The 24,302-nt window shown below is 37.8% G+C and overlaps 1 protein-coding gene across 3 annotated transcripts in view; it reads right to left on the bottom strand.

Moving 5' to 3' along the window:
* Positions 1-2,732: 2,732 nt before the first annotated feature.
* MTMR1 (myotubularin related protein 1) overlaps positions 2,733-24,302 on the bottom strand; it is a 39,235-nt gene continuing 17,665 nt past the window's right edge. For all 3 annotated transcript variants that reach the window (XM_068411885.1, XM_068411887.1, XM_068411886.1), the window contains 5 exons: positions 24,096-24,302; positions 23,239-23,331; positions 18,172-18,285; positions 16,618-16,794; positions 2,733-4,012 (listed from right to left, as the gene is read on the bottom strand). In XM_068411885.1, the coding sequence (XP_068267986.1) occupies positions 3,848-4,012; positions 16,618-16,794; positions 18,172-18,285; positions 23,239-23,331; positions 24,096-24,302 (756 nt within the window). In that variant the 3' untranslated portion in view covers positions 2,733-3,847. The remainder of the gene's footprint in view (positions 4,013-16,617; positions 16,795-18,171; positions 18,286-23,238; positions 23,332-24,095) is intronic.

Below are 24,302 nucleotides of genomic sequence, written 5' to 3'. Positions count from 1 at the left end.
GGACCTGAAAATCATTTAGTTCCAAGCCCCCTGCCATGGGCAGGGACACCTTCCACTAGACCAGGTTGCTCAAAGCCCCATCCAGCCTGGCCTTGAACACTTCCAGGGAGGGGGCATCCACAACTTCTCTGGGCCACCTGGGACAGTGTCTCACCACCCTCACAGGAAATAATTTCTTCCTAATATCTAATCTAAATCTACCCTCTCTCAGTTTAAAACCATTCCTCCTCATCCTGTCACTACATGTCACCTCTTCTGTAACTAAAGACTTTATTTAAAAAAACAAACTGGACTTCGTGAGAAAACAAGTATAGTTATGAAAATTTTAATTTAACAGTAAAAATGAAGTATTTGCATGCATGCACGCACACACACACACGCTTCCCTCAGGTCACTCAGCAACTAAACTCTAGGTAGTGCCCAGAGTCCCTGGCTGCACTCACTATGGCTGGTTTTTGGTCCTTTTCGCTGCCCTGGGTTTCCTGCAGTTTTCTTTGGAATTTCACATCCAGTAAACGTATCTCCCATGCAGTGCAAACTAAGCTTTTGACTTTCATATAACGATGCAGTGCTCACTCTCACAGCCAAAAAAGGTGGTTTATATTTCAAAACTAGCTACTTCTGACTCTGACTTCTTGTAGAAATAAAATTCTTTTGCCCCAACTGCACAAGATGCAGCAGTGAAACGATCTCTAACATGATACCCACCACTTAGTTCAGCAGATGTGATCTCCCAGCAAATGGACATTCCTTTTTCCTTTTAACATAAATGCTTCACGTAAGGAATACTCTAAACTGTCTATTTTACTTTGTCCTCTGCTGTGGGGCTCAATGAATGGGAGTTGTTGATCCCTTATTTCCAACTTTTAGAGAACCAGCCGTTCTTGGTGTTACTACATACAGCACATGAATTTGTACAGCTTTTCTCGGAAAATAAGAAAAATCAAACACTTCTTGTTTACAGCCTTAACTCCTTGAGAGGAAGGCTGCCTATGCAGGGAACAAAACCAGGCAGATGGGAGTGTTCACCAGCTTTAAAAGCCTTCTTCCATTGCCATGAAACAACAAAAAAATTGCTTTTAATCTACAAAGGAGGAAAAAATGGAATTTCAGCTCTGAAACAGGACTAAAATGGCAAAGTGTGTGATGATTCACTTAACTTACTTTACAATCAAAAAATGTTTCCATTGGGTACCGAGGTTTCAGCCCGTTCTGGGACACCAGATTCAGGTTGTTCCCCCTCTCACATGTCATTGACAACAGGAAAATCCTACAGGCCAAATTTAACTGCTTGCTGTCTTTGCACACTCTCTTTATACTCAGCAGAGTCAAAACCAAAAACCAAAGCAAAAGAAGATCGAGCTTTTGAATCCGAAGTTAATAGTTCTGTCCAAGGCGCATCAGACAGGTAACAGGGTTCTGCTCTTTCTCAACCAGTTCAATACTGCCTTATTGAAAAATAAAAAATAATGACAGAATTAGTTGTTAAAATCAACAGGAAAAAATCTGATTATGAGGAATCAGACTGAGTACAGTCACCTCTTCAATCTAAAACTATGCTTAAGTAGCATACGAGCTGGATAATACCTTTGAAAATTTCCACGCTAAGCACATACAAGAGCATCCATTGCGCTTCCACACGTAAGCAGGAGCCCTCCCCCAGTGCTCTCCCTGCAGACCAGAGAAGACTCTCTGAGCTATGTTGAAACTGGTGGATAACCAGCCAGTCAGCTGAAATAACTGGTATTCTATGCAAAACCGAATTCTCAGATTTTAGCTCTAGGAATCTAAGCCTTAAAAATCTCAGAATGCCCAAGCTAATCCAGTCATCACTTTTACAATAATTATAGAGAAAATGTTGTGATTATTAGCAGCAATAAAGAGGAAAACTTCAAAAGATTTTCTTTAGCACTGCATTTTAGAGATAATGTGCTTTACTTTAATATACAGTTAAAATGTCAAGGAAATCCGAAGTATGGAAGAGTTTAATTCAATACCAGCTCAACATATTTTGGCAATGTAAAATTCACTGCTGGCACACTGTTCAGCAGAACCACTTTTACAGGAAAACATCTTTCATCTATTTATAAAAAGCCTGAAGTTGATTAAGAGATGCAACATTGCAAACCTTCCTAAACTTTGATCTTCTAGGTGAGTATCTACTATAAAAAGCATTCACTGTAATAAAAAGGATGTGTTGAAATACTCTGCACCGCACAGTAAACGTGTAAGTGGATACAGCTCATCTGCCTTTTCAGTTGAAGGTGCAAAAGTGCTCAGCAGCTCACCTTACTCCTTAACTACACACTACACATACGAATGCAGAGAAACAGAAAAGCGCCATCGCGTATTAAGAACAAACGCGCAGTGATAAACGAATACTCACAGGCAGTAAATCACAATCAGCACATAGAATCAACTGGCTCTTAAGAACGGGACTTAATTCGCACCAGCAGAACTTGGAGCAGCACGAGCATGAGTCAAAAAGCAGAGCTGCAGTATTTTAAGTGTCCTACGGAGAAGAATCAGATTCTCATGAAACACTGCGAGGAAAACAATCCAGGGAAAATTTTCAGCATGCACCATTTCTGGGCCTTCCAAGAGAGCCACTGAATAGCAAATCTCTCTGATATGAATATTTTGGGAAGGAATCGAAAGAAAGTTGGGAATGCATATTTTATATGAAAACATAGTTAAATTATTCACTTTACCAAAAAAAATGCTAGCAGCAATTTAAAAAACCAAAAAGCCAAGAGGCTTTATTGCAAGAAAACCAACTAAGATCATATTATTTAAAAACTTTGTCAAACAAAGTCATTACAAGTTAAGGTCTTCAAAAGAGTTTGGACAGGCAGGATCCATTTTCTGAACTTACAGCTTAAACCCACGGGAGTATGCATATGTTTAACATCACATACACATGTGTATAAACGGACACAACTTTGCACTTTGTGTGTACATTTAAAAGAAAACACAGTTAACAAAATGCGGAGCTATACAGACTATACAATTTACACAGCTGGGTGTCATTCCAACCCCAAATACTACAATTTGCTAGAAATCAAACTTTTACTTTGTACAAGACCGTGACATGAATAAGTTTACCCCTCGCTCAGGAGGCTGAAACTGAACAATCAGCTAAACAGTCAAAAGACTTTATTTCAACTTGTACAAAAGGCATTAAAAAACCTGAAATACATGCTTTCCCCAATATATTACATCATACAAGTCAGTGTGGTGTACTTGGTAAATCCAGCTTAACTTTATCCACTTTTAATGGCATATTTAGTTGAAATGTAAAACTGACTACACTGGAAAACACTTATTTTAAAATCAATTTCTAGGTGCATTAATTACCTAAAAAAAAAAAATGACCTAGCAAAAATAAAATATATATATATATTACTGAGTGAAATAAGGAGCTCCCATTCAGAAAAACGTTCCGTGTTCTGTGTAAGCATCATGTAGCATTTAATCTGATTCTCTCAACCAGGCATAGTACCCTAGGCAGCTTCCCTAGGCAGCATGAGAGGCATTTTTCTGTCTGCTTGGCAGATGGATTCCTTTTTAGGATGGTTAAATTGTTAGTTGCTCAAAACAAAGTTTAATTTTACAATTGGTGATTTAGCTAGAGATGTCAAAACACATGTGGGAACTGCCAACAAGAAAATACATCACATCTATTGAAGCTCTTTTTGGCCTCATCACAATATTATCAGACACAGAGTAAGGCATGTAGATCATAGCAATTACAAGTCACTCACAATCCTTTTGTGATGGGAAAAGCATTTCGCCCTGCTCTCTGTATCACCCGACACACACTTTTTCACATGGCTTTTGTTACACATCACACAGAGGTGTGCACCGGCGTGGCTGAATGGGAAGGAGATGAACCTCTATCAGAGGAGGAAGAAATGGATCGTGTAGCAGCTTCCCGCTGCAAATCTTCAACCTTCTTCTGAAGCTCCGTCCGGATGGCGAGGAGCTCTTTAAGATTTTGATGGATTGGAACCTGCCAGGTGAAGAAAGAAAAGGCTTACTTTGACTCTCATAGTGAGTTACCTTCTCAAGCAATGCTTCCTCTGTCTCCTTCAGTAACACAAGGAATCCAACACCTATGAAGTTCAGTACATCAATATTTAGGGAAAGTGTTTCTTTAGTCATTCGATGTGAAACATTTCAGCAAACTGTCCCTTTCTAGCAACACAGTTGGCAGGAAACCTATTCAAAAGACTGTTTGCACATGGTCTCGATGGGATACCAAACATATTCCAATAAATGTACCCCTATCCCTTATTAATACCACTTCCAGTTGAACTTAAAATGCCTTTCCCGGGAATTATTTCCCCTGCCTGTTGGGACAGAACTTATTATGTAAAGAGAGTCGAGTTCACAAAGCTGGCTCTATACGGAGCATCTTGTTACTCTTCTAACCAGGCATGTTTCCAAGAGTCTGACCCCTTCCAGCATGTCAGCCAAGTGAACTGTGCTTGTGGCAGACCTCCTGGAGACACACTCCGATAAACCTTTCACAGAAGTGGGTCCTACAGGTTTCTTCTTCCGCTTCTGATAGTACCCAAAAAACCACCAGAGATGCACCACTCTGCATCAGGGTTCGGGGCATTTTTCATGCTCATCTGGAACATTCAACTATATCATGGCCAAAGGAAGATACAAGCCATGGTGGTTTTTGCAGCTGGATCTGTTATCTCAGACAAGCAGAGAGAGACCCCCTTCCCCTTCTTCCAAATGCCACAGAAAGGCCAAAACAAGTTTGACTGTAAATTGCTTTTTATATATTTTATCCTGTATAAACTCTAATTGTTTATAGCTTTTGGAAAGAGCAAGATGGGAAAAGAATTTAAGTGGTTTGGCGAGACAATCATGGGGAAATGCACCAATGGGAAACCTATGGATCGCTAGACATTGCAAGTAATTTATACCTTGGGCTGCTGGAATGCCAGGCTCCAGGGAACTGCATTCAGCCATGATCGCTTCCTACTGCCTAAAAGCGATTACAGGGCTGGGATGCACACCTGAGCATGACATTTTCACGTGGTGCTATGTGAAGAAGGTATCAAAAACCAGAAAGGGTTTCTCTTCTTGCCATCGACACACAACTGAGTCACAATTCAGGTTTTTGTGAGTTCTGGCTTTTTAAAGAAAGCACATCAAAACCCCATGCATTTGGTTTTGACATTTTCAAAATCTAACACTCGTGTTTCTGAAACAGGAAAATAACGTTTTATTTCTAACTTTAGTTCTAACTTAAAAGAATAAAATAGTACCAAACAATCTGTTTTAGGTCAACATTTTTTTGGCCATATACTTTTTTCTTGTTTGTGGCTTAGCCCATGAACAGAAACTTCAGTGTATTCACAAAGCGCTGCTCCCAGTACCCCGGGAGTCGTCAATTCACCCAGCATGTCATCTACAGCAATTGTAAAAGCGGAACTTTCTGAGTCTTCAGCAGAACAATCACTGCACACCACCAAGCTCCCAGTGACCCTGGAGTCCTGCCTTCGCTATGCAATTAATCCCTTCTCTTCTTGCCATCTTCTCCTGCATCCACCATACAAACTCTTCAGCCAGTGAGGCCATACATCTACAGACAACAGACTCCTTCACTAATCAAACACAAAAGCACACCCCTCAAGAAAGCCAACCTCATTTTTCAGCAGCAGTGTACAGAAAATCTATCCACCTAAAAACATGGCAAATGTGAGCCTGGTGATGAACTTTCTCCAAGATGCTGTAATACAGACTATGGAAAATTCAAATTTCACTGAAGATCAAGACTTTCTGGAACTAGCACTCCTCTGTATTTTTTTTTCTTTCCTCAAGTAAAAGATCCCTTCCGTCATACACTCCCACTTCGGATTTCTTCTTTATGAAGACATTTTCCTGAAACACTTAGGTCTGTAACAAAGTGATTTACCATTGGCATCATTAGTCACACAAGCCCTGGGTCACAGGAGATTTGTACACCTGATTTCTGCACAGCTTAATCATGATTCAGCGTAACAGGCCAATTTCTCTTAGATGCCTTTCATACGGGCATTAGCCGGTGTGTTCCCCTACACAACGCTCAAACACTCATAAAAAGCAGTTTCATAAAAAGCAGTTCCATAAAAAGCAGTTCCATACACCTGGCTTTTGGGGAACCCACTACAAATCCTTTCAGGACCCACTACACAATAGCCGCTGCAGAACTTGGCACGCTGTGTAAAGTGCTTCAAGAAGGAAAAGTGTGGCTGCACATCTCAATCCTTCTTCTGCATTCCCCCAGAACCTAATTCAACAAGACACATGCTCAAACTTTGATGCAAGTGCTGTTCTCCCCACGCGGCCATCTCAAAGAACAGGATTGTCTTTAAATAAATTAGCCAAATAACAATAATGACATTTAAAAAGTCTGTGTATATTCAAGTCACAATAAAACTCTTCAACATTAAGGTTGCAAAATTATGCTCTCAAAAAATTAGGAGGTGTCAGAACGAAGATTACTTCTCCAAACTCAATTCAGTCTTCCTGTACATCTGTATAAAATTGTTGGTTAAATAAACATTAAAATACGAGTTGCCCCCTTGTATGCCTCATTTATTCAGTGCACAGTTTGATGCTACTCAATTAGTGAGCAGTTATTCAATATCCAGTTGTCTTTGCAGTGTCTGACCCTGTCCTTTATTTATTTTTCTGAACTTAAAATGCTTCAGTTTCCTTTTCTGTACTTTCACCTCACATCAAGAAACAAATTTATTTCTGCAGCACCCGAATGAAGTATGGGAGTACTAACACTCCACTTTTATAGACAAGGATCTGAAGCAAGCACCTCCTAATTTTGGATAGCTTGATCTCAAATTGGTTTAACAGAGAACTTGGGAATTCTGCAATTTGGCCTTGTGGGTATCAAGCAGGACATGCAGTAAACAAGGAGCACACACATGGTGACCACTCTGCTCCAGGTGATCTCCCTTACAACAGAAGAATCCTGTGGCAAAGGCAGGGAGAAGCTTCATTTCTCCAGAGCAGCATCCTGCTCCCTCACCCACGGGACAATTTTTGCTTTGCCTGCACGCGTGCCCCCTCCAGCCTACTTGCCCAGATTGTATTCCATGGGTTGAATAGAAAGCAAAGACCTCCAAAACTTGGAGCATTATTCACTCCTAGCTCCTATTCCCAGTTCGTCACAACTATCTCATAGACTCCGTATCAAATCCATCTCTCAGTCCTTTTACTCTCATTTATTCTCAGTCCTTGAGAATTCACTGAGATTGCTCCAGCCTCAGACCTCCAAATTGGATGAATTTCTTCCAGGATATGACCAGACACATTTCTGAAACATAATCTCTCTTACTGAAATCTCATGTTTGCCCTAGAGACAGAATATTTACAGAAAAATAGCCCCTCGCCCCAACAAAAGAAGTCTACAATACCAATATTTTCATATGGGAAAACATTTTTCTTAGTCACATTCTCATAAGCAACTGAGCCTTCTTGGATGAAGTTTTACAAAACAATTCAGTCACACGTACTTGGTGACTCAATACAAATCATTAAAGTCCGGGAAAGCTGTAAGCAAGCAGAGTAGGTTCTTACAATGCAGGAAAAAAAAAAAGGGTCACCTTTAAAATGTTGGCCATCTTTTAATAAGTGCATGTTAGATGTAAACACTGCAAGACAGTTCTACATAAATATCATCATGCCATTTCATATGATAGTGTAAAACATGAAAGGTTTTCTAATGTCGAGTCTTTCCCAGGAAGATTCTTGTCACTTGCCATTTGACACAGCATCATGTAGATGCATGTTGATGTAAAACAATAAAATTCCAAGAATAGATTTCACACACTAAACTTCCAATACATACTTTAATTTCACAAAATAATGTCAGATTCAGTCTAGAGAAAACTTTAGCACTTTCAGAGTATTTTTGAGCAGCTAACAATAACTGATTTATTAGTGATAAAGGTCCATGTTAGAATTACATACTCATGGGGTAAGAAAAAGGTAGTACAGGCAGCTGAAAGATGTAAAAAAATATTATAGAATTTCTTGTAAGAAGACCTGAAAAGCAGCCTGGCATGAGGAGCTGTGTTTTCCCTCAGATGTCTTCATTTCTGCTACTCTAACTTCCCTTTTTTGAAAAAAGCAGCAAATTCAAATGTGAAAGAATGAAAAGATAGACAAGGTGCCAGAGAGAAAAAGAGGGAAAATGCCCAAAACAAAGCCTCAACCTCAAGTCATGTACCTTTTTTTTTTTATTTTAATGAATCCATTAAAAGAAACAAATAGAACTGGAACGATGCAGCTTTCTGGAAGCCTCCTTCCATCTTGGAAGGAGGAGGAAGAGCAAGAGGACAAAGTATCTTCAAATGAATCCTGTCACAAAACCCATTAAAATAATAATAATAAAGAAGTTTAGTTCATTTCCACATTTCCTAAAGACTTATTCCCAGGCAGACCTGTTGCTGCCAGTATTTCCTCATACCATCCTGTGCAAATTCTTGCAGATAACTATCATCTCCATTTTTGTCACTTCACACCATTATATTTCAGCATGCGATTCCTCTCTCAAACAAAGCCTTCTTCAGAAAGAAATGGGTCCAACAACCTCCACAGTAACACCTGTAATGGCTCACTGTGAACAAGGTTCTCCTTTACTTTGCCACTGTTTAGAAAACAAAAAGAAGTGGAAGAATGACAGATTCTGTAAGGAACAAGAAGTTTGGAGAAGAGCGTTTATTAAAAGATCTTGTCACCACCTTAACCCTAGAAGTGTATACTTGCACAGCACAAGTAGTGTCTCCATGGCAAGCTTTTATTACAGTCTTGTTAAGAAATCATAGAATTAATTTGACAGAGATGAATTTGTTGGTAGTCTGACAGCAGATGTACTGTTTTCTACTCTCTCATCCCACCTCTCAAATGAAGAGCGGAAGCTCAAAAGATGACTCTGGACCCACCACCCAGTTGCATTCAAGTTATTTTTTGCCGCTTTACTCCACTGTGCATCCTTTCCTCTGTAACGCCAGCTTCCCAGTGTGTCACTGCAGTAACGCTGCTAGGCAACACCGAGGTCCCCATCATTTCTGTCCATACTCTCGGGGAAAGCAAAGAGCTACTTCTGCTGCACAAGAGGAGCCTACCCAGATCAGACCTAACCCGACAGTGCACCTGCAGTTTTGTTGGGCTACAGCTGGAAAATTGGCTGGGCCATTGCTCACTAGGTCTTCAGGATGTTTTTCACATGTTATTGCAACTATTACCTTGATGTGCTGAAAAACAATAAATTCAATTTCTGTGATTTAACAAAATATTCCAGTAAAAAATAAAGCAGAAACATAGAAGTTAATGCACCGCATTTTAACAGATTTTGGTGGGTTGACCTCATAAAAAAATTGTCACTTGACTATTTATAAGAAATAAAATTAGATTTCTCCAATCACAGAAAATTTGATAAAAACAGATTAGAAGTTCATCAATCTAAACCAAAATTGGCATTTACATCTCATACAGCTAGCAATACAATTCAAGCAGGGCCAACAGTAAGGAGTTTGCCAGCAGCACTAAGTAGTGGGGAAAAGGGCCCAGATCTTTGGGAAGTCTGACCTTGTTCCAGGCATTAACCAAAAAGCTGGCCCTGTTAAAAAGCTGGAGAAGAATTTATCTGCAACACTTCAAGAAGACTTTTCAGTGTTGGTTTGTTTTTTTTTTGTTTGTTTGTTGTTTGTTTTTTTTTAATTGCTACTGTATTGACTCAAGAACTAAGAAGAATATGACTAAGGCTGCGTGTTGTTCCCCTCCCTAACTCATAACCAACTTTTTCCAGCTACTTACCCAAACCCGATGTCCCCAGTCCTTTTACCCGTCCGGAGCAATACCCTTAGCACTAAATATAAGCTTTATACTTATCCCAGTTGTCCACAATTCTAGCATCTTTTTGTTTGATTTCAAGCTCTCACCAAGTTTTGTAGTCCCTTCCCATTCAAATACCTATTTTCATTCAATTACCCCCCTCTCACTGAGTTATCTTAAGGAACTAATTTTTTGTAAATCAATAAAAAAAATTTCAACTCATCAGGAAGATTTTATTTAGCAAAGTTCTTAGGTTCCTCTAGCCCTTCTAACAATTCAGTTTTGCCCATTTCAGCATTTGCCTAAGCTACCAGTCCAACTTTTCCGCATCAAGCCATTATTAAACTTGGGACCTGATCCCCCTCCTCATACAACCTACTCACCTATATCTACCTTCTACTCTTGCACTTCTTCCCTGCTACTTGCTTCTTCTCCCTTCCCTTCCTTATCTATGATATTGCCTCTCCAGAGAGTTTCTTCTCTCTGGTACCAGCAGCCTCTTTCCCCTCTAAGACTTGATATGATTCTCTCACTGCTAGCGACACTTGCATACATACCCTCCCCCCAACCAATAAAAAACAGCAAAATGCTGTAAAATTGAGTGAGCCAACTAACATTCTTCACTCAGAAAGAAATGATTGTAGATTCCTGCAAATATTACACTATTAACCAGTTAAAATGGGTGGGGTTTCGTTTTCCTGATTAGCTAGCTTTGCTGCCTATTTCATTCAAAAGCACATACTTTTCCTACACTTTAAAGATAAGGTACCTGCTGCCTATAATAAGCTGAAAAATACTCAGAACACTGCTAAAGAAACATTCTTTATTGCTTAAAATACCATTGATATGAAACCATTTTTTAAACTGAATTATCCACAAGTACATCAAAAGCAGAACCTGGTATATGCTCAGAACACGCCACTTCACAGTTACAATAAATTATTCCTGCTGGGTGAGGACTTGAGGAAAGATAAAGTTGGGTTTTTTTTTTAATTATACCCACAGAGAAACGACAATTATGCCATACAATATACACACTACAACACATATAAAAAACATCTAGACATAAGACAGCTTAATTTCCTAAAAAATTCAAACCTTCCTCTTCACAGAATTACTACAGTTCACTTTCAGTATCAATTTTCAGGTTTTCATTCCCAAGTAATCCTTCAGGATCATGGAGTGCTTTTGGATAGCAAAATTTGTCAACACAAGGATAGGTATAAAAGAAATTATAATAGCTACTCACTTATAGTACCGCCAAGTCTTAATTGGATGGATATCTACTGTGTATTACTGTACTAGCTCAAGGACAGTCATTCACATGAAAATTGTTCAAGAGTGAATGCGTTTTGTCTTGTTCAGCGAGTATACTTTATCTATTTTAGCAACAGGGAAGAAAGGCTGCAGAGGAAAATGGTTATTTTAAATTCATTGCTTAAGACTGTCAGTTTTTCAAAAGCCAACTCTGTGCATTGGAAAGACAACCGTATCTTTCACTTGAGCTTTTTGTTCCTCTTCTTGAAGAGCTGGAACTCTGACAGACTTGCTTTTAAAACCTAGTTAACAGTGTACTCATAGAAACAGGAACTCTCAAATGATGAAAACGGCAGTTTCAATAATAATCAATACTTCCACACTTATTGCAGAGGTATGCTCCTGGGAAACCAAGCAAAACCCCCTGGAAAAGCAATGCCTAGCAAACAGAAATTATGAATCCTACTATGTGGGAACTGGATTTTTGCAAACAACTGCATAGATTTCCAGACTTGGGAAACTCTACATGCTACAAGCTGATACAATTGCTTGTTAAAACCTACAGCCCATGTAGATTTAGACAACGCTTTGAGTGCTTGCTCTAAAAATATGTTAGAAACTCCCAAAAATGAAGATTATTTGCACAGTACTAGTTGCTCCCTTTCTGTGCATGTCCTGATGCTGTGCTCATTACAAGATACCAATCTTTTTTTTTTTAAATAACTACAGATTCTTTCAGCACATAGGATAAACAGTTAGTCTTTATTTTATTCCATATCAATTGAATGCTGAGAGTTTTATCTGCAAATGTAAGTCACTGGCAGTAAATCAGACTCTGGAAATCTTGAACTGGACACTCAGATAGAGAGAAACTATCAGGTACTGTAAGAAACTTGCCTTGTCTCACAAGAAACTTTGTGGTAAATGCAGGGATGAAATCTCCATAGCTAGGGCAACACTCAGCTATCTAACCCACAAGGCGATTCCTTCTCCTGACATCTCCTGCCTCATTCTTTCATGCAAAAAGATGGATGCAAGACCATGGATCGCAGACCAGCAATGCCAAGCATTTCCAGAGCCATATGATGGCTTTGTCCTGCTGCAAAATAGTGTTAAATCATATGCATGAACTGTGAAAATATTACAACCAATGTCAACGTGCTCAGAGAGGAAAATGCCAGGCAACTTAACTGAAGGCAGGTATAATAATATGAACACCCCATGTGGCAGACAGTGAGTCCTATCCTGTTATGCACAGGATGAAGCATCTCAGTAATTATGTTTTCCAGTTTATTCTCAACAATTTTTCCAGTGGCGGTTAGCATCTTATTTGTTCTTTTAAATATGCCATATTTTGTGTTTATTGACACTGAAGTTCAGCTGACATCTAATCACTCAACTGTTCAACACATCAAATCCTTCTACAATTCTATACATAGCATTAAAAAAAAGCAGCAATCATTGCACCAGTGTAACCTATTTATATGCTTTCCAGATCCTTTCTGTACATACTGAACAAACAGTTATTTACTCCTACCTTTTCCTTTCCTTTTTTTAAAGCCAGTTGTTAACCTATGAACAGACTTTCCCTGTCTTTTCATGGAAGCTCTGAAGACTGCCTTTAGAAGATGATCCCATTCCAGAAGCTGAATTGAACTTCTAGGTTATAGATGGTGCTAGCCTTATATTCTGGATGAAAGTACACACACACACAAAGAAAAGAATGAATGTGAAAAAACTTATAGGGATTCCTATGATATTATCTGTAGCACAGTGGCCAAATTTCCAGAACAGAACTTGAAGAAAAATTAGCAGGCATAGAAAAATTTTTATAAACCCTATTAAAACAAAACAAATTTAAGCCCTGTACTTCAAAGGTTAAAATGTCATTTCCCAGAAGGCATACAAACAACTGAACATATCCTAATGGATTACATAAATTTTGTGACTAAAACCCATTCTTTTCCTTGCCTCTCGCATAGGAAGGCACAGCTTGAACTGAAAGGACCAGAACTTTTACTCATGCTCTGCATACATGAATGATAAGAGTAAATCAGTTCAAAAATACTGCCCCTGCAGAAGTCATATTCAGGAAAATCATCTGTTGTGTTCTTCCCACCTTCCAGAGTTGGAAGATAACTATTGACATCTGGCAGCCAGAACTCCTCAAACCAGTGTAAAGAAGAGGTTTGAATGGCTACATAGGAAAGCAAAGAGAAATACATGGTATCAGCTGCAAAAATTCAAAAGCATCATACAATCTTGTCTACTCCAGACTAGTAGGGTCATCTGTAAGTCCAGTAGCAGGTACCCACAGAGCACACACCTCTGTACGAGAGAATGAAAGAGCTTATCTTCCACACGTCACATACAAAGACACATTTCTCCTACCTAAGGAAAGGGCAAATCTGAAAAAAACACTCTTCTCCGTCAATGAACTCAAATAAGATAGGACTAAAATTATCTAATTTTCTTGGGACAAGAAGTCAATAATGATGTAACACCTCCAGACTGAAACCAAGGAACATTTTATTTCACTTAAGAATTAGAATGACCTTCTTGAAGCACAGTTTAGCAAAAAGGGAATCTACAAGAGATGTCCATGTTTAACCTAGAATTTTCTACATTGTTCACTTCTCAGATACTCGAGCTTTGAACCTTACGGAAGGAGACTGTGTCCCCTAATTGCACAGCATCTACTGCAATACAGCTGTGATCCTAAAATGAGGCTCTTGATGCAAATAAACACCATCAAAAATACCAACTCAGCCTTCCACAAAACTTAGACAGAACTGAAAATACATCATTATAAGCAACGTTTTCTTTACAGAACATAAGAATAACTCTGAACTCTGCATGTCCTAGTGCAATGACGAGTATGATCAGACCTCACTGTACTGTTAGAGGTCTGATAAGACAGAGATATTTGAAGACAGTACAACAAAGCAAAACCAAAACTTTATATCCAGTTAGCATTCAATAATTTCCAAATTAAAAAAATTAAAGGTGATGCATGCTCATTTCCAATATAAAAGTCAATGAAGTGCAATGATTAACTTCTCTCAGTCCGTTTAAAAATTCACACCTCTCTCACTAATAAAGCTGAAATTAGAAAACCTAAAATATTGCCTCAAACCAAAAACTGCCCTTTTGCTCTTGCGAGTTTCCTCTCCCATAATATAAAGATGGTTGATAAAGGGTATCAAACATCCATTCTGATTATATTAAAGGACTATTCATCATCCCTTAAACTCATGTAATTAGGCATTTCTCTTTTTTTAGTGAGCTCCTAGAAAACAATAAACATTTTCTAGTTTCCTAAAGAAGTTTTTGCAGTTGATAAAACAGTATGTGAGGTTGCCTTGAATTACTATTCATCAGAGAGCTCTTCATTAACATTAAATATTTAACTTTCTCTTATCCCAGCTCAACAACAAAAGAACCACATTAAAAGTTAATCACAAAAACACTTTTTCTCAGTAGGCGGAGACGCCCATTCTTTTAATAAATCCACTGATTAAGAAATCTTTTCACTGAAGATAAGTGAAGACCTGCTGGGTGTTGCAATGGTGATTGTCTTTTTTGCTGTTACTGAATGGGTCTGACCGTTACTGAATCGGCTAACAGGGTGTGAAACTACACAATGTAAATACAGAAAAAAGCAAACTCAGTATATTGTGATTACAAAGACTGTTATTTACTTGTTTGCATGAGTTTGTGCTTTCATAATTAGATTCGAGAACACAACGCTGCAACAAAAAACTAATTTCTGCAGCAAATTTATCCAAGTAGATGTGAAACACCTCTGAATATTTGTCACAAATGTCACATAAATTCAGGCCAGAAACAAGAGGAAAGGTATGATGTATCGTGCCAGACAGAGCTAGTATGGTACATCTAAAAAGTCGAAACAGTTGTATTAGTTCTTCAAGAAAAGAAGGTGGTAGTAAAGTTAAAGCAGTTACCAGGATCATCAACTTTTGTTACCTTCAATCTGCTGATTTGAGGGACCTGTTCTCAAAGACCAATGAAGATCAATGATTGACATCTGCTAGAGTGCCTGAGAGCTCTCCAACAGAAGTGGGCAGAGCACTCTCCAACAGAGAGGCAGTGGGCAGAGTATGGCAGTTCTGGTATTTTCTCAATGTCATCTCTTCCCCACTCTCATCTCTTTTGGACCGCGACTGGCTTTCATGTGTGTTTACAAAGCCTGCTCACTTTCAGGACCTATAGATCTTAATTAAATACAAGTAATAAACTGACACTGATGCAGGTCGGTTATACTAAAACCTGCATAAACCACGCAAATGTTTTTCAGCAAACAGGCTAAAGGAAAGATGATATTTTGTTAAAAAGCAGTTGACAATTTTACTTTAAAATCATAAAGATGAAAATACACCATCTTTCAAGTTTTAACACATGCTAACACCTAACAGGTACCTAACAGTCATAGGACTACATCAACCAAAACAGAATAAGTAAGGGAAACAAAGCAGGCCAGAGGAAACATCTCAGTGAGAAAGCAAGTAATCCAGACTCTTCCAGGACCTTAAAAGGTATTTCTCAGGTGCCCGGACTACCAGCATACTGTCCTTGAAACTTACCTTGGAACACCATCTTTTACAACAGCTTCTGACTTGTGGGTGTCTAATAAATTTGAAACTCACATCTCATTCTAACTGCTAGAAGATGAAAGCAGCTTTCGAGCAGTCACTTAATACAGGTAATTTATCATAATGTGCTTGGGGGTACCCTGGAATGTTACCTTAATAAAGAGATAGTGTAGCACCCTCAGATACTTTATGGTTGTGACAAAACGTGAATGTTCTTTCTTCAGACTTCTAAGCATGAGAGCATATGGAGTATTTGTCTGATGAGATTTAGAGATTTATCTGAATAGCAGACATTACTTATAAGAACAAATACTGGATGAATCAAGGAGCATGTACAGGGAGTGTTTAATCTTTAGCATGCCAGCGTGAAACCGTAAAGGTCAATTGAAAACAAGCATCTATGTGATGCTAAGTTTAGAGAGCCTACAAAATGAGTCCGTGCGTAGTCCAATTCGTTCAGAAACTGCTGCTACATTTTATATCATTGCTGATAAAGGGCAAAACATGATGAAAAACAAAGGTACACTAAACTCTACAAGAAGGTTAAGGCAATAAAAGTATTAAAAAGTGTTACAAAGTATTATAGAAGTGTTATAAAAGTAATCTTCTGACAATAAAGGCTGTTAATCTGTTACCTTTCACAAGCCAATAAAGTGATACCATAACTCCCTATTCTACTGGTGACTTTAATGAAAACATCATTTTACCAAGTTTGAACACATCCCGCACCTGCTTTGAGGAAATCACCTTTTTCCCTATCAGCTGAAATACGTGCAACACATGAGCACTTTTGAAATTAAATGCTACATTCGACACTATGAAAAATAACAATTTTCAAAAAATCTCTGTGCTCTTCACTAAAACATAAAAGTCATGTAAAAGCTCATACCTGAGGCCGCATCCTTGGGTTCCATCTAACGTAGTAGTTCACCCATAGCTCCAAATGGTTCAGACTGGCAACAGGATACAGGACATGGTTTTCATAGTTTACGTAGAAAGGATTCGTGAACTCATCTAACTGGCTGTTTATATAGGACCACAGCGATACAGTCTTTGTGCTTACCTCCTGATTGGAAAGAAAAAATTAATTATATGGATTGCAAAACCTTAAAATATGAGGTTCATATCTACATATCAGTGATTTTGTCTTGAAATTTACCTTATCTACTAGAAAGTTGCAAGCACTCTGAGAACACTTCCAGTAGCTGACCATTAAATAGCCTTAAAACTTTAGCAAAACATCTGAACACTTATTCTGGTCCAAGGCTGAGAAATGAGATTCAGGAGATTATTTTCAGAGATACTGAGGTCTAGCTGAGCAAAAGAAAGCTGCGCTGCTCGTAATTTACAGCAATGTTTACAGCTATTTAAATCTATGGTTACACACCGACCAAGTAAAAAAAAAAAATTAAATTAGCTTTGACAAGAAAATGAGTGAAGAGATACGTAGTTTGGAAGATCCAAAACAGCATCTGTGAAAAATAATTATTCAATTCTCCCCCTCACACGATTTGCTCCTATCAATAGATATTATGCTTTAAAATGCCTATTTTATCTTTATTTGCACTTCTGAAAGTTGTATTATTCTAAAAGTAATCAGCATAAGCATCGTTAGATCAAAGATTGGAAATCTGAACTTACATCAGATTCATCTTGCAATTTTACAGTCCTTCAGTGTTGTAAAGCATGTGTTTCTACTACCGCTGCGTCTGAAATTGCATTTCTTTATTTCTTTATTGAGAATTGCATCTCACTATTCATTTAAGAAAGCAAGCTGTCTGGAAACCCTGCATTTGCTGAGAACGTGTTATTCAGCTCCATCTTGTGGTATTTACATGCAACTTTTTCCCTACAGAAGCAGTAGAGACAAACCAAAAAAAAACAGCAAAGCCAAATATGGCAAGGAATTGTTACTTGCTTTAAAAAACATGAAGTATTAAAAACAACAAAGCGAAAAGTAAGCAAAAGTGTACTTGGAATATTAACAAACTTTTAATTTTTTTTCCAAGCTCAAAGTCATTGAGTCCTAACTTCATTCGTTTAGATATTTTAAATTTCTGTAGTCTTAAACTTAAGTTCCACCTAATTATGTCCTAAAGTGACCTGCAAAGTCATCCATAGAAGTTACTTTAGAAATAGCAAAAGAAATGCTAATATAATTTGATAATGATTATTTTAAATTGTATATGATGGCTAGAAATATCTGAAAGAGGACCTTCTAAAGCCCTCAAACCCCTGAAGAGATAATAACTACAGAAAAATAAGTGTTACCTCATTTAATAGCAGGGCATTCAGTATATTTTTCTCATACCACGAAATTTCATGTCCACATTGTCTATGTGACAAATGTATCCAAAACCACAGCTCAGATGTTCTTAGGTCTTGTATTCTGATCATTTTCATATAAAATCAACAAATTAAGAATGTGTATTACGCTATTTACCTCTTTTAATCTCTCTTTTTCACAGTTGCATAAGAAAGTCCCAAAGAGACAACTGTAAAGGTGATCCAGAATGGTGATCAAAAATAACTCGTTGAATTCAAAGGCTGCAGGAAACTGAAATAAAGTTTAAAGTAATTTTACCGATTTCTTATTTTAAGCAGTGTAGAAAGGAAGAAACTCAGACATAAGAAGTAACTAAAAGATTCAGATAAGATGTTTTTCTTATTTAGTGATTATTTTGAGGAAAACTCAGCAATTTCAGTAACTCCCATTGCAATAATACATTTCACCTACATACTTTTTATAAATACTCCTCGGAGATAGTAGAATACAAACACGGAAACATTAGCTAATGTGAAACTGGTGACACAAAGCAATCATTTTAAGGAGCTCTAACAGTATTCTGTTCTAACTCACCCCAAACTGTCTTCAACATATGCTTTAATTCTCTTGTTACAGGACAGGAAATCATTTTTTAAAAAAAAAAGATGATGACACTGAAGAGTTTTATTTTCTATTCTAACATGCAATGAACTGGATAATAAAGACTACTGCACATACAGCGTGCTTCACATATATTTAAAATGTTTCTTTCACTTTCAACCCAAATAAGTTACTTTTCTCCATTTCAGGCCTTGAGTTGACCATCAGCTACATACAATAAGCCTTTAATCCCTCCTCTTTTACATTGGAAGGTAAATCCTGTACAGCTGAAATGAAGGAACTGTTATTCCACTGAGCACCACTAGGGATTTTATTCACAAGTACAGGTTACCTGACAAATTCTAGAAAAAGCAGTCAGAAATTTGAAAACACACAAAATATTTAAAACATATCTTAATCTGTAGTGCTCTAAAAATCATAAAGGAAGAATTAATGCAAACTGCATGGGCCGCTACCTATTCAGATGGAAAAGGTCCTTCTTCAATGAAATCTTATGATAGAACTACATATGGCAACTGCTTGATGTGTCAAAATAGCTTTGCATTCAGTGTGACAAGGGTCTCAAACACAGATATGGAATGATAAATATTTAGGAGAAAAAAAATTAGAAGACTAAACAAAAATTTAAGTAGTACCATTTCATTCATTACCATGAAAGACAATGTTATAAGAGACTAGCTTTCAGGAGAAATGAAACAAATTTTGTTCATTCCCACTAAAGGACTTGCAGAAGTCTAAAATGCCAAGTTATAGATTGATAAGGAAGAATTTCCTGCTACATGGAGAAATCTCAAGTCAATATTTCAGATCTGAAGAAAGCAGCGGGCTGGTTTCTGTTATGTGCCACTGAAGAATACTGAACACCTTGGCATGAGTGACTCAAGAGCTACTTTAAATAAAAAAAAAAAAAGATAAGTATAGCTAGGAGGAATAACACAGCAACTGGGACTGTGGATGAACTAGCTGATCCAGAAATTCCTCTTCAATGTCATCTGTGATTTATGAAGGGCAAATGTTTATTCATGTTGAAAGTAGAGAGTTGAATAACACACAATGGGCATGCTTGTATTAAACCCAGGAAGATCTAATTTTTAAGAAATGTTCTTTTAAAAAACGATTGATTTAAGGCAAACATTGCAAAACCATTCTCTTTCCAACGCTTCTCAAGCTAAGATATACCAACTCTCAACTGAAAATTTTGAGCAAGGAAATTATCAGTATCATGGCTCTCAGAATGAATGGAGCCTTCCTTCTTCTGACTCTGCTGCGGATTATGCACTGTTCAACAGCACAGAGTGCTCACGCTGGGGCTTCTACCTCAAATCACCCATTTGCTTTCAACCACCTTGCCATTTGTTTTTACAGAACATACAGGAACTTCAGATTATCAAATTCTCTTTTTCAGTCCTGTTCGAAAGTTATCACCAACAGCTCTTCCTTCTCTTTCACGTCAAAACTCAATTACAATACAATGTTAACAACACAGCTATGATTTTAAAAAAGTATGAACAGAATTGTTAAGCAGATGTGCTAAACCAAGTCAGGAGAAAATTCAGTGGGTCTCAGACCTCAATCTCCTGCATCCAGCCCAAATCCGCAATCAGATACAGAGAGCAAAAATAATTTGCAAAGGATCAGAATGATATTTGGAAATACCTTTGAAGACAAAGCCTCTCCTAAAGGGACTCTCTTTAACTGAAAGCACTTAATGAGCCTTGTCACATTAGGGTTCTGCGTTGTGACGGGTCCATGCTAATCAGATGGATGCCGACACGGCCGCTATTCCAATCCAGTGAAGCATATTCAAAATTCCATACATCAGTGGTTGCACTCCAACTAATGTATTAATAAGTGATAGCACTTTATTGAAACCCTGTCTTTGGGTACAAGAGTTGTACTGTTGGAGCTGATGTATCAAGACTGTAAAGCTTCTATTACCGCTGCTGAAAAATCACTGACCTAAAAATGCTTTCCTCTGTAGTTCCAAGCCCATTAGCGTCTGTTTGAAGATTCAGGTGGAAAAGTTCCCCAAATGAAAATTTACTTCTTGTCAAATCCACTAATTGTGAGAGAACACGCGGGTCATTAAAATCTCCCACTTGATGCTGCTGAGGCTGTTGGGGTTTTTTGTAAAGGAGGTATTTAAAAGAATTTTCTTGTTTGAGAAGTCTGATGATGCCAAGTGGCATCCGATTCAAAGACATGCAAAACAAACTTGCTTTTTAATCAATGAACTCATTCTGTACTACAGTAACATTAGAGTTGAAATGCTTTCCGGAATGGTTCTTATGATTGTGGCATTGGACTGAATCAGGTTAACTGACCACTCGATATCATAACAGAGCACAATACTGAAACCAGTGAAAACCGCAGCTCTGGCAACAGATGACATCCGGTAACAAACAGGATGCAACTTTCTACCAACTTTAAACATACCTTCCTCCTGTGTGGGTACTGTGCACGAAAGGTAGAAAACTACTACTTGAACAGCAATGCTGCATGCAGATTCTACAGTTTTGTTTCATTTTGAACAGGGCATCAGTATTTCATCAGATCACATGTGGCCTTTCCAATTTGACATCTGCTATTCAAAATCACCAGAATTTACTAACAGAGGGAAATCACTTTGCCATATGCTTCTTTATTAACATCTGATGTCAATGTACTTCTCTCAAGTTCTCTATTACTGCATTTGTGTGTCATGAAGACCATAAAAAAAAAGGGAAAATATAAGGCTGTCAAGGATTAAGTTTCATTGTCTGAAGCTATCTGGAAATTTGTATCTTAGTGGGAAGTTAGAGATTCTCTCACTGTATTAAGTTGACTGTTTTAAGAATGTAATTCTCAGAACTCAAAACAGAAAATTTGCTTGCTTTGAGCCCATGCCCAAACCCAAGCCCTTACACCCTCCCGCAGTCATTAACACTTATTTAAGCTTTGGAACATATCACATATGTTTACCATGGATTCTAAAGCACGAAACTAGCACTGTTTTACAAGCAAGTGATCTACATGAGGATAAATAGAATCCTGGTTTTCATAGGTCCATGTCAAGGTAATCACAATCTTCACATCTATTCTCTACGTGTCGAAGCCAACTAAAAATAAAAATAAGTGGGCAAGAACTCTCCAAGAATGACGCTTTCAATTTTTTTCCTGCTGTAACATTAATGGTTTTTCAATGCCACTGGTGTTCATGAATTTCAGAACAGTGTCTGGATCCAGGTTTTGAACAGATGTGGTATTGGCAAAATGTTTCACAGATTCCCTCCACCCCCTGTCCCTTTTTTTAAAAAAAATTAGAGGGAACTAAACTGTTTATAGGAAGAAACAGGAGGCATCAAGGGAGATCACAAAAATAGAAGAGGCTGCTCTCAATTAAGGATCTCCCCAGAGGACTTTTGTTCCTACCAGGTGTTTAAAACTGCTTCTCTTTGCTATTGTTATTAGCTTTCCTCTGAGGAAGGGGCAGAATTTTTCATTTACTTTCTCCAGCCATACTAAACAGCACATTAATGCTGAAATACAGATACACAGAAAGAGAAAGTCTTCAAGGGCTTCTGGACAAGGGCCCAATATTACAGCAGGGAACTTTCATAAAGCACCAAGGACAACTGCTTTGAATACAAGTTTTGGAAACTATGATGCAAGTTTTTAAGAACCATGTTCAGAACAAGAAGACTACAGTAAGAGATCTGGGAGTGCTAGCATCATATGGAACCAGACTGTTACCCTCCTCTCTTCAAAACAAGTGACATACTGTACAGACTTCAGTATAATACCTTTTACCATAAGAGCACAGTTCTATGTTAGGCTTCAATGAAAAAAAAAAAAGAGGAGAAAAAAAATAAAAAAAGGAGTTAAGCACTTCTAATTTACTTGGATATAAAGCCTTCATGCAGACAACCTATTTCAGTAACCCCATTAAAAACCAGCAATATAAAAGCTCAGAAAAATCTTAAGTTTATGCTCATGGAGGTACAAATAAACAAAACGAAGGCTAAAGCCATTCTATAATTTAACGTATTCAGAAAAAAATCTGAGAATTTTAATATTTTGATATCTTAAATATCACTGATTTCAAAGATCTCCCCTGATCCAGAGGTAAAAGCAGTGCTGGAAGTAGGAAAACTTATCTGAGAATAGGCTTGTACATTAGAAATGCTGTCCTGTATGCATAATGATGCCAACATTAACTTACATTTCACACTGAGATATTCATAGAAGAACCCTCTCCTCCCCTCAGTTCAAAATCAGCCTGGATTTTTGCTGTTTCTTAAGGACGATATAAATCCATATGAACATTTACTCTACCAGTGAATACGCAATGCAAATAATTTATCTCATCAATAACTCTCATTTATGTAATCAGAGAATCCTTTGAAAATCTATTTTAAACAGAAAGGATTCCTGGTATTTTGGTTTCAAGCCAATACTTCTACTTTAGCTCCTTGTACCTCACTTTGAGCAATAAGTTTCCCTCTGTGTGCATGGTGCAGCTATAGCGCAAGCAACTTCAGGAAAACATGCTACTGCTCTGTAAAGTAACATGTTTTCCTATATGAATTATGTTTCCAAGATAAAGACTGAGACCTCATGGAAATATACTCTTAAGCATCTTACCTGCTTTGTCATTTGCCAAACACAGTCGATGAACTGAAGGAAAATAGGAGATCTGTCTGCATCAGCATGATCATCATCTCCATGTCCTACTCGCTGAAAGTCAAAACAAACTTTTCATTTCAGTCTGGTATATTTGCAGTACCATGCCAATGCTTGAAAGCTGAGTAACTCTTAAATATGTTCCAGCGGTGAACAAGACAAGCAAATCTTCCATAATGCTAACCTGTATTTTTCAGCTACTAAAAATGCATCCCAGTATTTACTTATGGACATGCCTTTGCTGTTCAGCAGAGCTAGAAAGACACTTGGTCAACAAAGCTGTGCCACTTGTTTCCCCATCTTTCACTGCACAGCCATTTATTCCATATCCACCTGCTATATCCACATGTCAGTTCTCCTAAACCATCTTAACAATCAGAGCCCACAAAACGTCGTAATAATTTACGTCCTAATTCCCCACTAGCCCATGTGTTAAATAAACACTTCAACCTTAAATCAGAGTAATGGTTCCAGCAATTTTACCTTCTAGACACCTTAATTGTTTTCCTTGTTTCTCCATTCATAAGATTGTTAAAGATGAAGCAATGTATTGCAATTCCTCTTCATCATGAACAATCCATGTGATTTTTTTTAACCGTTATGTTCAAGTCACTTAATTCTTATTTACTTTGTGGTACACCTCACACACAGATTTCCTGTTAAAAATGAACAGGTCACAACTGTCTGACACACTCACACCATTAAGAGAAGGACACCAGAGATAATAACTAAAATGCAGCAGAGTACTGTGAGAAAACATGCTATTCAAAATAAATGCCTTGAAGGTGACAAACTGCACACTAAATCTTTCAGCTTACCATTGCAAATCGGTGTCCAAAACTTATCCATTCTTTCTCTATAAGAACTTCAAACCCCTTGATAGTTCTGTAATAGCTGTCCAGCATAAGCATAGCAAGCGCAGTAAGCTGTGCAGTTCGATCCCAGCCATCACTGCAATGTACCACTACAGATGTTTTACCAGATTCAATTTTATCCGCAATTCTTACTGCTCCGGCAAGAAGCAT

The sequence above is a fragment of the Nyctibius grandis genome, chromosome 13 (assembly GCF_013368605.1).
Source record: "Nyctibius grandis isolate bNycGra1 chromosome 13, bNycGra1.pri, whole genome shotgun sequence".
In the NCBI taxonomy this organism is placed as follows: Eukaryota; Metazoa; Chordata; class Aves; order Nyctibiiformes; family Nyctibiidae; genus Nyctibius; species Nyctibius grandis.
The sequence above is the reverse complement of the archived record's forward strand: the minus strand, read 5'-3'. Positions and strand labels throughout refer to the sequence as shown.